The 11,241-nt window shown below is 52.1% G+C and overlaps 2 protein-coding genes across 8 annotated transcripts in view; one reads left to right on the forward strand and one right to left on the reverse strand.

The window, feature by feature from the left end:
* TAOK3 (TAO kinase 3) overlaps positions 1 to 7,479 on the forward strand; it is a 97,045-nt gene extending 89,566 nt beyond the window's left edge. For all 7 annotated transcript variants that reach the window (XM_075110251.1, XM_075110257.1, XM_075110250.1 and 4 more), the window contains 4 exons: positions 2,229 to 2,468; positions 3,413 to 3,625; positions 4,038 to 4,220; positions 4,379 to 7,479. In XM_075110251.1, the coding sequence (XP_074966352.1) occupies positions 2,229 to 2,468; positions 3,413 to 3,625; positions 4,038 to 4,220; positions 4,379 to 4,540 (798 nt within the window). In that variant the 3' untranslated portion in view covers positions 4,541 to 7,479. The remainder of the gene's footprint in view (positions 1 to 2,228; positions 2,469 to 3,412; positions 3,626 to 4,037; positions 4,221 to 4,378) is intronic.
* On the reverse strand, positions 7,239 to 9,969 carry PEBP1 (phosphatidylethanolamine binding protein 1). The gene is made up of 4 exons (XM_075110282.1): positions 9,776 to 9,969; positions 9,328 to 9,437; positions 8,611 to 8,711; positions 7,239 to 8,147 (listed from the first exon to the last, which is right to left on the reverse strand). Exons 1-4 carry the CDS (start codon positions 9,908 to 9,910, stop codon positions 7,930 to 7,932), a joined length of 564 nt encoding a protein of 187 aa, XP_074966383.1. The 5' UTR covers positions 9,911 to 9,969; the 3' UTR covers positions 7,239 to 7,929.
* Between the last annotated feature and the right edge of the window lie 1,272 nt (positions 9,970 to 11,241).

The following is an 11,241-nucleotide window of genomic DNA, read 5'->3' on the forward strand; positions in this document are numbered from 1 at the left end:
TTCAGTCGTCTTTTGTGTCTGCATTCTGGTTGTCTGCAAATAGTCAGGTGTTGCTTTTCCATTGGGCTCTGCTCAAATCAGCCCACAGAACTGATAGTTTGTTAACGAGAAGCTGTTCAACATCTTGCTTTTCCTCATTAGTTATTAACCCTTGCCTTACAGGCTGCCTGTAGTCAAATACCACTTTGGAGAAAGAATTATTACTTGTAGATTTTTTCTATGGTAGTCCCTATAATTTCTGAATTCTTGATGAATGTTATTTTTGGATAAAGACTATCAGATGAGAAGGTATTTTAGTAAAGGCTGAGAGTGAGTGATCAAAAATTTCTAATAATCATGTACTTAGTCTGCTACCATTGAATTTCCCAGCGTACTTAACATTGCCCTGTATTTTACCTGTTCAGAGTTTTGCTGCCCTTGGCTTCAGATGTGCCTGGGGCTGCCCAGCTGCTTTGCAGATCACATCCGGACATCTCAACTCGGACACCCTGAAAATGAATGGCTGTGAAAAATCAGATTTGGGCAGCCTTATCACAGCATATAAGCTCTGTGGCAGGGATGAGAACAGAATTGTTACCTACCATGGTATTTTAAGCAGGAAACCCTCCTCTGAGCTCCTGCATTTAAACTCTTGAAAGGCCTAACTTTCAAAATGATCTAAGAATTTATTTCTTGAAAATAATGTCCCTGCTAACTAGTTCAAATTCACTGGATCAGATAGCCGAAGTAAATGACGCTTCAAGAATGTTCTTCTTGATGTTTTAAGTAACCACAGAGGTTCTTTTTGTACAAATGGGAAAGTGTTTGTGAGAAGTGGAGTGCCTCTGTTCATGCTTTGTCAACTGAAGTCGGGTGTGGGGTGGGCACAAGAGAGGCTAGTTGTGCTGTCCTAAGGTGAAGGCACAAGTGCCACAACTCACTGCATGGGCCGACGTGCTGTCTGAGTGTGCTACCTGCCTTTGCACACATGGGAAACAATGTCAGCACACCAGTAGATCTAACTTTTGATCTCGGCTGTCAAGGTGCAAGTTTTGCCTAAATGTAAACATGTGCAACATCCTTCTGGCCAAGAATGCGGAGACAAGGCCTGGTCCTGTTCCTTTGCAATTCTCCTAGCTCAAACCTGTCATTGCTGTAACAGCCAAAGGGGCCGAAGTACCCGTTTGCAGGTGCTGATGTTGAGAATTACAACAGGACTACAACATGCAAGCAACAACTCAGAATCATTAGTCTTATATTTTGCTTCTACTGCAGAAACTCATTAGACTGAGCCAGCACTGGGCCCTCCCTGTGCTGGGCACTGTGCGTGTGCGAGGCAGCCCCTGCTGTGCCTGTCTTAGGCTAGCGTGAAGCACAGCAATGAGTTTGTAAACCTGAGAGCTGAAACTGAGCCCTACCAGCAGACCATCTGTGAAGGTCACCAAATATCAGCAAGAGGTACAGCTGTAATCACTGCTTGACTGAGCTGGGTTCAGCTCCATGCTGCACAGGGTGTTGCTGATATCTTGAGACAGAAATATTAGCAGTAATCAGGGAGAGAGTCTGGTATCTTCCCCTTCTTTGGCTTGTAACTCAGTGAAGGTTTTCCTAGACTGCAGGGCACCATGTGCAGGAACTCTTATGTGCACGTTGAAAGATCGTGTGAGCCTTGGGCTGTATCCCCATTTTTAAAAACGTGCTGCACCTGGGGCCAAAAGCCACCTGTACACAGTGGTAGATTAAATTCTTTTTCTTACCTGATGTGGTGTGTTGGAGCTGTTCACCTCTGCTTTGGCCATTCTAGTATAAGTGGTATGAGAAGCCTCATCTCCCAGTGCCTTGCAGGGGCTCAGGGTAACTTAAAACAGACAAATAAGAGCCCTGACTCCATCAGTCATCCCAGCCCAGGCACCCCCAGCTCTGAGCACCCCAGGATGTGTTTATTAAAAACTTCTGGGATTCTCAGCAGTCACAGAGGGCTTCTGTGTGGTCCCAGTGCCACCTGCTGGAGACTCCCGGGGTGATCCAGGAGCTGCCAGAGGAGCAGGTTACAGGGGGACGGATGGATGCAAGGTGCCCGCTTCATTAGCGTTCCCATCGTGCTGCTGGGTTTGTGTTTCCCTGTGGTACATGGAAGTCCTTGATGTCATCTAGAAGAGTGACCAGGGCACCCGGCCTCATAAATTGAACTGCTGCAGAGAGAATTGCTCCTCAACTTTTGTCTTGTGCTCTGCTGTCCTCTTGTGCAGGAGTTAAACAAGAAGCGGACCCAGAAGGAAATGGAGCACGCCATGCTGATCCGGCACGACGAGTCGACGCGCGAGCTGGAGTACAGGCAGCTACACACGCTGCAGAAGCTGCGAATGGACCTGATCCGGCTGCAGCACCAGACTGAACTCGAGAACCAGCTGGAATACAACAAGCGGCGAGAGCGGGAGCTGCACAGGAAGCATTTCATGGAGCTCCGGCAGCAACCAAAGAACCTGAAGGTGCTGGAAGCTTTCCTTCCTCCTCTTCCAGTGTCTGTCCTGCCAGGCAGGCTGGTCCGTGTGCTTGTTGCCTCTATGCAGCTGCCATGCTGCAGAACCACCATTCTCCACCAGCACTGTGCGTTCTCCCTGGCATCCCTTTCCTTTGCGCAGGGCTGCTCTGGTATAAGAAGTTGTGGGCTACTATAGCAAAGAGCTCACTGAGGATTTTTTAATTGCTGTGCTGGTTGAGGCTGCTGGGTAACAACAGGCTAGTCCTTCGCAAAGTGTTATGGAATTTGCTTCTGATGAGCTGTGCTTTCTTCAGGCCCTTGCTGGTGTCAGCCTATAAACCTTGATAAGGAATGGGGTTGGGTGATACTTCCTTGCCTTCAGAGTCAACAGGTAGAGAGAACATAGGTATGCTGAGCACTGTGCTATCTGTCCCAGTTCAGCTCTAGGCTGATTAGGAACCTCTGAGCTTCTTGCTGTGGGAGATTTCTGTTCCTCCTCACTTTGTCACACAAGTTCTCGGGTCTGCAGTCTTCCCATAGTGCATGGCTGAGGTAGGGGAGGAAGCTGGAGAGTCCTTGGTGAGGTAACAAAATGGGAGGCCTTGAAAAACCAAATGCCTTTTGGGGTAGGTGGCAGGATGATGGGCTGGGCAACCTGCAGGGCGCAGGGGTGGAAGGCGGCAATGCCGTGGGCTGAGGAGGGCTTAGTGGATCCTGTTCCCAGCCCAGGCCCGTGGTCAGTGCTGAAGCAGGGACGGACTGCGCTGATGCTGCTCGTTAGACGGCTCCGTGTGTGAAGCGCACCCTGCTTGCCCCGGTACAGGGGCAGGAGACAGCGCAGAGCACAGGGGAGCTGTGGTTGTCTCTCACAAACCTGCCCGTTTGGATGCATTATAACCTCTCCGTTCCCAAAGCCTCTTTGTGCTCTTCACGTTGTTCCTTCCTTGGCAGGCTATGGAAATGCAGATCAAAAAGCAGTTCCAGGACACATGCAAAGTGCAAACTAAGCAGTACAAAGCACTGAAGAATCACCAGCTGGAAGTAACTCCAAAGAGTGAGCACAAGACAATTTTGAAGAGTCTGAAGGACGAGCAGACGAGGAAGCTCGCCATCCTGGCCGAGCAGTATGAGCAGAGCATCAATGAGATGATGGCCTCACAAGCGGTAGGTGCAGCGCCCGGCGCCTCCTGCCTCCGGGCGGGGCGTCCCTGGCCGAGGTGCAGGGAGGTGGGGTACAGTCCCAGCCGCTGGGTGGTGAGCAATGCAGCTGTGTTTATAACTACTTTTTAAATATGCATCAGGCAGCGCTTTCCCTCTTGTAACAGGCATCCTGCAGAACACGCCTCTTTTCCCTGATGCCCCTCACACTGTGGGGTTTTAGAACTGGATCTTCTCTGGCGCTCCTGCCACCATGTCAGTGGGGAAGCAGCTGTTTATGAAGCCCTTGCTGCTTTCCCAATCTGCCACCAACACAGAAACCCCCCAGCTTTGAGCAGGAAGAGCAGTGTGTCACTAGCGTCAGAGCAGAGAAGCTACTAGTGGAGGTTTGAATGTTGTTTTCCCAATGATCTTACAGCTACGGCTGGACGAGGCCCAAGAAGCAGAATGCCAAGCCCTGAGACTGCAACTCCAGCAGGAGATGGAGCTGCTCAATGCATACCAGAGCAAAATTAAGATGCAGACAGAAGCACAGCACGAAAGAGAACTCCAGAAGCTGGAGCAACGGGTGTCGCTGCGCCGGGCACATCTCGAACAAAAGGTAGGTTTTGGGTGGGCTGCTGGGAGTACCTGGGTCCCCCTGGCCATCTCGCCTCAGAGGCGGGGTCAGCACGGCGCGCCTGGTGCCACGCGGCCGGGAGCTGCCGTACCCGCGGCGGTCGTGCTCTGCTAAGGGGCTGCCGACTGTGCTTCTTTCAGATCGAAGAGGAGCTGGCGGCCCTCCAGAAGGAACGCAGCGAGAGGATAAAGTTTCTGTTGGAAAGGCAGGAGCGAGAGAGTGAAACGTTTGACATGGAGAGCTTGCGAATGGGCTTTGGGAATTTGGTCACATTAGAATATCCCAAGGAGGACTATAGATGAGATTAAATTTCTTTGCCATTTAAAAACGAAAGACAAAAAGCAAACAAAATAATGATAAAACTTGCAAAACCAACATTCCCCATGTTGACGGGCGTGCTCTCTCTCTTTCTGTCTCTCTTACTGACATCGTGTCGGACTAGTGCCTGTATATTCTTACTCCATCAGGGGCCCCCTTTCCCCCTGTGTCAAGTCCCGGTGCAGGACAGCTCCTGGCGGTCTTTTCCATAGTATGTCACAGTATTGATGTCTCTGTGCAATGATTAAAAATGTTTCAGTGAAAACTTTGGAGACAATTTTAATGGAGAAAAAAAAAAAAAAAGTGGATGTATGTTGCTTTTGAGCAATCACTCATTTTACCACCAATCAATGAAAGTACAAGCAAAAAAAAAAAAAAAAACAAGTAGTAATCAAATGATATATACAAACCCAGGGGGAGAGAGACTAAATCCGCAGCCTTACCTTAACTAGCTGCTGCATAATTTTATTTTATTTTTATTTTTTTGGTATTTATTCATCAGGAATAATTAAATAATAAAAAATTTTATTAAAGATTGAAAAATTTGATACATTTTACAGGAAAAAAAAAAAAACCTTAATCGTGATGTACATATCAGTGGTGACATATTATTACTTTTTTGGGGGTGGGGAGGGGCGGGGCGAAGATCTGGTGATTTTTAGAAGAACCATGCCAGGCGAGGCGGGGACGAGACCTCGGCCCTCGGCATATTCTTGATTGTATCATAATCATTTTCTGCTGTCGCAGAGAATGTGAATACACTTAAATGAGCCCACGGGATCCCAGTAGCACAAATTGGGCTTTGTCAAATCGTGTATTTTGTGTATAGAAGGAATTTAAGGAGAGCTTTTACTTATTTTCATATTGTATTTTAACTGTTTCTCTGATCAAAAATTTTTTTACTTCTTTCCCCCCTTCCCTCCTGCTCCCAGCCACCCCCCCCACCCCCCCTCCGGTTCAGTACTTGGAGTTCAACACTGTCTGTCAGATCATCCCCAGCCCTTTATTTCTAATTTCTTTCTTTTTTTTTTTTTTTTTTTTTCTTTTTTGTTTGTGTTCCTCCCCCAAGTCCACCCCCAACCCCATGATCTTGGTCATAAATAATGCATTATTCACACTTTCAAACTGTGTATTTTCTTACAATAAAAAGATTAAAAAAAAAGGCTTTACTTCTTTTGCATGCACTTTAAAAAAAAATACAAAAAACAAAAAAATTCCAACAAAACAACATTTTTCAGGTTCCAAGGAAGAGCATGAATAACTGTCAGAGCTTTTAATTATATTTGTAAATAAAAGTGTTCATCACAACGCCTCGCTGTCTCATTGTGGGAAGAGCGGCTCGTGGCCCGTCCCCGGCAACGCGCGAAGAGGGGAGAGCTCCCTCCAGCCCAGCGCCGCGCCCGCAGGGCCGGGCGAACCCCGGGGGGCCTCGGTCCCAACCCGGTTTTCCCGGCAGTGGAGGTTTTTAGGCTAATGGGTTGTGCCTTATTTTTTTTATGTCCTGCTTTCAGGCAGAGAAGGCCCAAGGTGGCTCAGCCGTTGTTGCGCATGGCGAAGCGCAGCTGGTCCTGCGTGTGTCCACACGCCCGACACGCTCGGTCTTGTGGCTCTTGGTCCTGAGTAGCTGGGCATGTTTTCCTGAAAAACCATCGATCCTGTTTTAATATTTAAATGTTTCAATGGCTGGGTTGAATATCTGCTTTGGGGCAGAAACCAACCACCTTTCTTAGTTCCAGTCACTGATTTTTACAGGGCCTTGCTGCAGCGCGTTGAGGTTTTCGATACCTGCTCCTCAGACCACGTGGGTGCAGACCTTTGAGAGAGGAAGTTCAAAAAAGGGAGGCGGCTTCTAGTTCTATGAAATTAATTGGCTTCATCTTTTTTAACCTCTTAAAGAGGTCAGGCTGGACCAAAGGTTCATTTTCTGCTTTAAGCATGTAGAAGACACCCACAAGCCTCACTGCAAGCTGCTGGAGGATCAGGGAAACGGAGCCTGCAGCTTGGCTGCAAAGTGGCTTCAGGTCAGTAACGCTGGTAGCGCTTCTCACAGGAGCTGAAACCTGCAGTCAGGGTTCAGCTGTGGCGGTGCAGGCTCCTGCAGAGCTGGGTGGAGGCCTCCAGGGAGCACCAGATCCCCAAGGACAGGCAGGGGCTGGCGCCTCTGCCAAGCATGGGCTGCAGGCGCTGGGCTCCCCCAGCTGCAGGGAGGCTGGCAGAGCAGGGGGAAGGGCTCCTTAACAGCTCCTCTGTTACCCCACAGCTGGCCAAGGCACAGGACGTACCTGGGAGCTGCCTCAGTTGCAAGGAACGTCAAGGTTGGTAACAGGTGATGGAAGGTTTTCAGGGGATGAATTGCCCCAGATTGTGAGGGGTAGCCTGGAAAAAGAAGTGTCCTCTCTGCGTTTCTAAAGCCAGCCTGCCAGCATTCCGTTTGCTGTGAGCCTTTCCTGCGCCACCAAGCTGCAGCTGGCGCGTACACTGCGATGCGTACCAGGTAGGCTGTTGGAGACAAGAGCTGCATTCCTCCAGTATCGGCACGTGTTTCAGGCAGCGCTGCCAGGAGGGCAGAGCTCCTGTCAGAGGCTCCAGCCTCTTTACATCAGGAGAAGGAAAGGAACCAGATGACACAAGGCTGCTCCTGTAAGCGCTTCCCTCGTCCCCCAAGAAGACAACCACACCATCCACACCTTGGTAAGTTTTTAATTGCACTGTGAGCAAACAGCACGTTGACATCAGGTCACAACAGAACATGAGAAAAATGAAGTGGTCTCTCAGCTTTGAGTGGCAACAGAGAACAGAAAGTTGTGCTATAAGCCAGCTTCCCTGCCTCCTCCTACCAGCTATCCCTTCACTACTTTAGTGGTTCGCTTCAGTGAGGTGGAGGCACTGGCCAAATACTTGAGGGTAAAAATAAAAAAGAAAATGGGGAGTTTCCCTTTAACTGCCCTCTCCTCTCCTGGAAAGGGGGGACTACACAGCCAGCACCACCCCAGAAGTGGTTCTGTACCCACACCACTGCTGCACAACACCATTTCAGTACAGCAAAGACGCTCCGAAGTGACGCTCATTTGCAAAGGCTTTGGTTTCCCTTCAGCGGCTCAGCCGGGAAGGGGTGGCCCTTACAGGAACACCTTGTCAGAAGCTTGTCTAGCTAGTCATCGCCTGTACCCGCGGGAGTCAGCTACGGCACAGGTCTGGACCACCAACACCAAAGCAGATTTGGGACAGGGACAGGGTTACAGTTCCGGCAGTCAGTGCGGGAGCGGTTGGGTTCAACTCACTAATCGAACAGAACTACAGCGACGTGCTCTGACCAGACTGGTCTCCAGGGGCGCAGGGGGTGCTGCACAGTGCTTTTTCAGCTCCCCTCACCCTACTTCCCCGCCAGCTGCTCATAGAGCTTTGGCACATAGTCATCCCACTCTGCCTGGTAGCAAGTGCCAGCCACTGGCACCCCCAGCTCATACTTGCTGCGGAAAGAAGCCACCTTGAACTTCCCTCGTTTGTCACCGGAGCGGTTAGAGAGGACGGGCTCGTTGCAGGCCAGCTGCTTCGGCTGCTCGTACACCAGCCACACATAGCGGTGCAGCCCTACGGGGAGGAGATGGTGTTACAAGTGCCAGTCACCTGCAGCTCCCAGGTTTAAGGTTCGCTCTCAGGTGACTCCAGGAGTGCAGGGAAACAGACGCTTGCGTTCTCTAGGAGCAGAAGGCCAAGTATGGCGGAGCTAAAGGAGCTTAGAGAAGATGCACTAGATGTGCCTGAATGGCTCATGCCCTGCCTAGGTGTGTGCTCCCCCCCACCAGGCAACACTGCCTACTAACTGCAGGCTGAACAGCACAGGCCTGTCACCAGACAGCACAAGGACAGCGGCAATGTGTGCCTGTGCTGGCCACAGCTCTGCACAGGTGTACAGGTACTCCTGCACGGCTGTTTTTGCAGCGCAGCACACCGTTTGCCCAGCCATGCAGCATCCTCCAAGCTGGCAGACAGCTTTCTACAGCCTCCCTGCACACTGCCTTTGATCCACACGCAGCTGCAGGCAGGTACTGACCTGTTCCTTTGGGAGGTCCTGAGCCAACATAATCTGACAGCACAGTCCCACTCCCCACATCGTTGCCTTTCATGTTGGTCACCAGGAAGTGGTGCCATTCCCTGAAAGGAAAAGGCAAAAACCAATCACCCTGCATCACAGCCCCAGCTAAGGCCCTACGTTACTCCAAGCTGCTGCTTTGCCATAAGGCTGTCAGTGCAGGGTAACTGACTCTAACAGATGCTATGCCTGGTCTGCCAAATGCAAAGAGTGCCAGTCCTAGAGCAGGTAATGCTTCCTTCAGGATACAGAGCCTCTCAAACCCAGCTCCGTCATCCTGCCTTGCAGCTCCAGGAAACCCAGAGCCTGACCCCTAGGAGTGGCTACTCCACAATCTTCCAAGCCTGATCTGAGAAAGGTGAGCTGATCCCAGGTTTAAGACTCCACAGACAGGCCTAATTCCAACTCACACACGTACCATATTACAGTGAGCAGCAGACGCTTTGCTTCTCCAAGCTATGACAGACCTCCAGCCAACCCTGGCAAAAGCAGCTGCTCCTCCCCGTGCTCTCCTTGTCTCAAGGAGAGATGCAAGGACGCTGTTTCTATCCTAAGCCACAGCCTCCCTGCTGCACCTTAGGCAGAGCACATTCCCAACCTCCTTCTAAGCCTCCGCTCAGAGCAAGAGGGATGCTCCATTTTCCCCAGGCAAGACAGGGAGTTGCCCACCCCCGTTACCTGAACTTTGGGTCCTTCCTACTGGGAGCATCTGGGTCTGTGAGCACCAGGGTGTAGAGCTTCTGGGGATCACAGCCATCCCACTCGATGCTGGTGGGGCGATGCTGGACCTGGAGGGACGACAGCGTTAGCAGCCGGCCCTGCCGCCTGCACGGCGCGGCACTGCACATGGAGGCTACCTGCGACCAGCGACAGCCGCGGAGTTCAAGGCCATTCGTGCCAGCTCCCACCCGGCCTGCAACAGCCCTGCGGCACGGAGCCAGGCCTGACCGCGCCGTCCCCCTACGGGAGCCGACGGCAAAGCCAGGCACCCCCTTCCTCCCCCGCTCCCGGGGAGGCTCCGGCAGGGGCTGCCGCAGGGAAGGCGCAAGAGGCCCGGCCGCCGCCCGCCATTTTGCCGCGCCCCCGTGCGACACACCCCCGGGGCGCAGGGCCGGGCCCCGCTCACCTGAGTGGGCGTGAGCACCTTGCCCAGCTCGTCTATCTCCACGGAGCCATACTTGACCCGCAGCGGGTGCGCAGGCTTCTGCTCCACCTCGGTGAGGCTCAGCGGCCCGCTCCACAGCCCCAGGTCCACCGGCATGGCTGCTGCCACTCCGCTCCGCTCGGCGCACTGCGGCCGCGCCGACCAATCACCGCCCCGCTCGGCCCGCCCCCCGCTCCTATTGGTGGAGGCGCCGCACCGCGCCGCTCCTATTGGTGGCGGCGCGCCCCTAGCCTTTCCCCCGATCCAGCTGTTAGAGCGCCCCCTGCCCGGGGAGGGGGGAGGGGGCGCGGTCCCCAGCGGTGCTAGCCCACGCGAGTGCCCGGAGAGTGCCAGCAGCGGCACTGCTGCCTTTGCTTAACGGCCTCGGCGCTGCCATTAATTAGGCTATAATTTATGTGCCCGGGCCCAGTGGCGGCAGCCCCGTGGATCTCAGCACTCTGCTCCATGCACACCTTAGCCGGTGTTACGGCTGCTGGAGAGCTGGCCATGCTCATGCCTTCCCCAAGCAGTAAGGTGTGCTGGAGGGACCTGGGGACACCAACGTGCTTTACAGACCTTGTTGTGGTGTTACGCAGAGAAGTAATCTATGTATTACTACATGTAATGTAGTAATTTTCATCAAAATTCACAAGCGGAGATGGCCCCAAGCTGTGTCAGGGGAGGTTTAGGTTGGATATTGGGAACAACGTCTTCACTGCAAGAGCGGTCAGGCCCTGGCACAGGCTGCCCAGAGAGGTGGGGGAGTCACCATCCCTGGCGGTGTTCAAACAACGTGTAGACGTGGCACTTGGGGACGTGATTTAGGAGGCCTGGGGGCGTTGGGTTGACGGTTGGACTTAATGATCTGAGAGGTCTTTCCCAACCTTAATGTTTCTATGATTCTATTCTATATAACAAACCTCCCTGGAAGTTTGCTGTCTGCAATGGTGGACAAGGCAGGCCCGTTGGGTCACTTGGCATCAGTCAGCAGAAAAACCTGTCATTGGGACAATTTCTTGTAATGCATCTGCCGCTGAAACCTAACAGCATGCTGGCTGTGCCTTGTTACACTCACCCTGGGGAATCCCAGGGACAGTTTTAAAGAAACTGAAAACATTTGTACCTTTCCCTTTCCTTGTTTGGGACACACACACCCCAAGCCCCCAAGCTGTGGAGAAACTCAGCCTTTACCCTTCCCACCTGCTGCCTCCTCCCATCTGTGCTCTCCTTTTTTCCTCTCCAGCTTTGGTTTAAGATGCTGCCTGTTGGCTTTTTTTTTTTTGCCCATACCCAAGAAGTTTGTGGCATGTTTGCAGTCTTTTAACATTCTTTTTCCCTCTCCCACTTCTTTTGGGGTGTCTCTAAGTGGCTGAATCATGGAAGAGCCTCTGGGCAGGCAGGGGTTTCACTACCTTCACTTAGTTTTGCCCTGAGGAAACACCATCCTT

This window comes from Phalacrocorax aristotelis, chromosome 15 (genome assembly GCF_949628215.1).
Source record: "Phalacrocorax aristotelis chromosome 15, bGulAri2.1, whole genome shotgun sequence".
NCBI classification, from domain to species: domain Eukaryota; kingdom Metazoa; phylum Chordata; class Aves; order Suliformes; family Phalacrocoracidae; genus Phalacrocorax; species Phalacrocorax aristotelis.

What these genes read in the sequence shown, in the direction of transcription:
- PEBP1 (XM_075110282.1), bottom strand. Translation starts at nt 9,910, where the DNA reads ATGCCGGTGGACCTGGGGCTGTGGAGCGGGCCGCTGAGCCTCACCGAG. An exon ending in AGGTGCTCACGCCCACTCAG is followed by an intron (nt 9,438 to 9,775) that starts GTGAGCGGGGCC and finishes TCGTCCCTCCAG; the next exon opens with GTCCAGCATCGCCCCACCAG. An exon ending in AGGAAGGACCCAAAGTTCAG is followed by an intron (nt 8,712 to 9,327) that starts GTAACGGGGGTG and finishes TTTTCCTTTCAG; the next exon opens with GGAATGGCACCACTTCCTGG.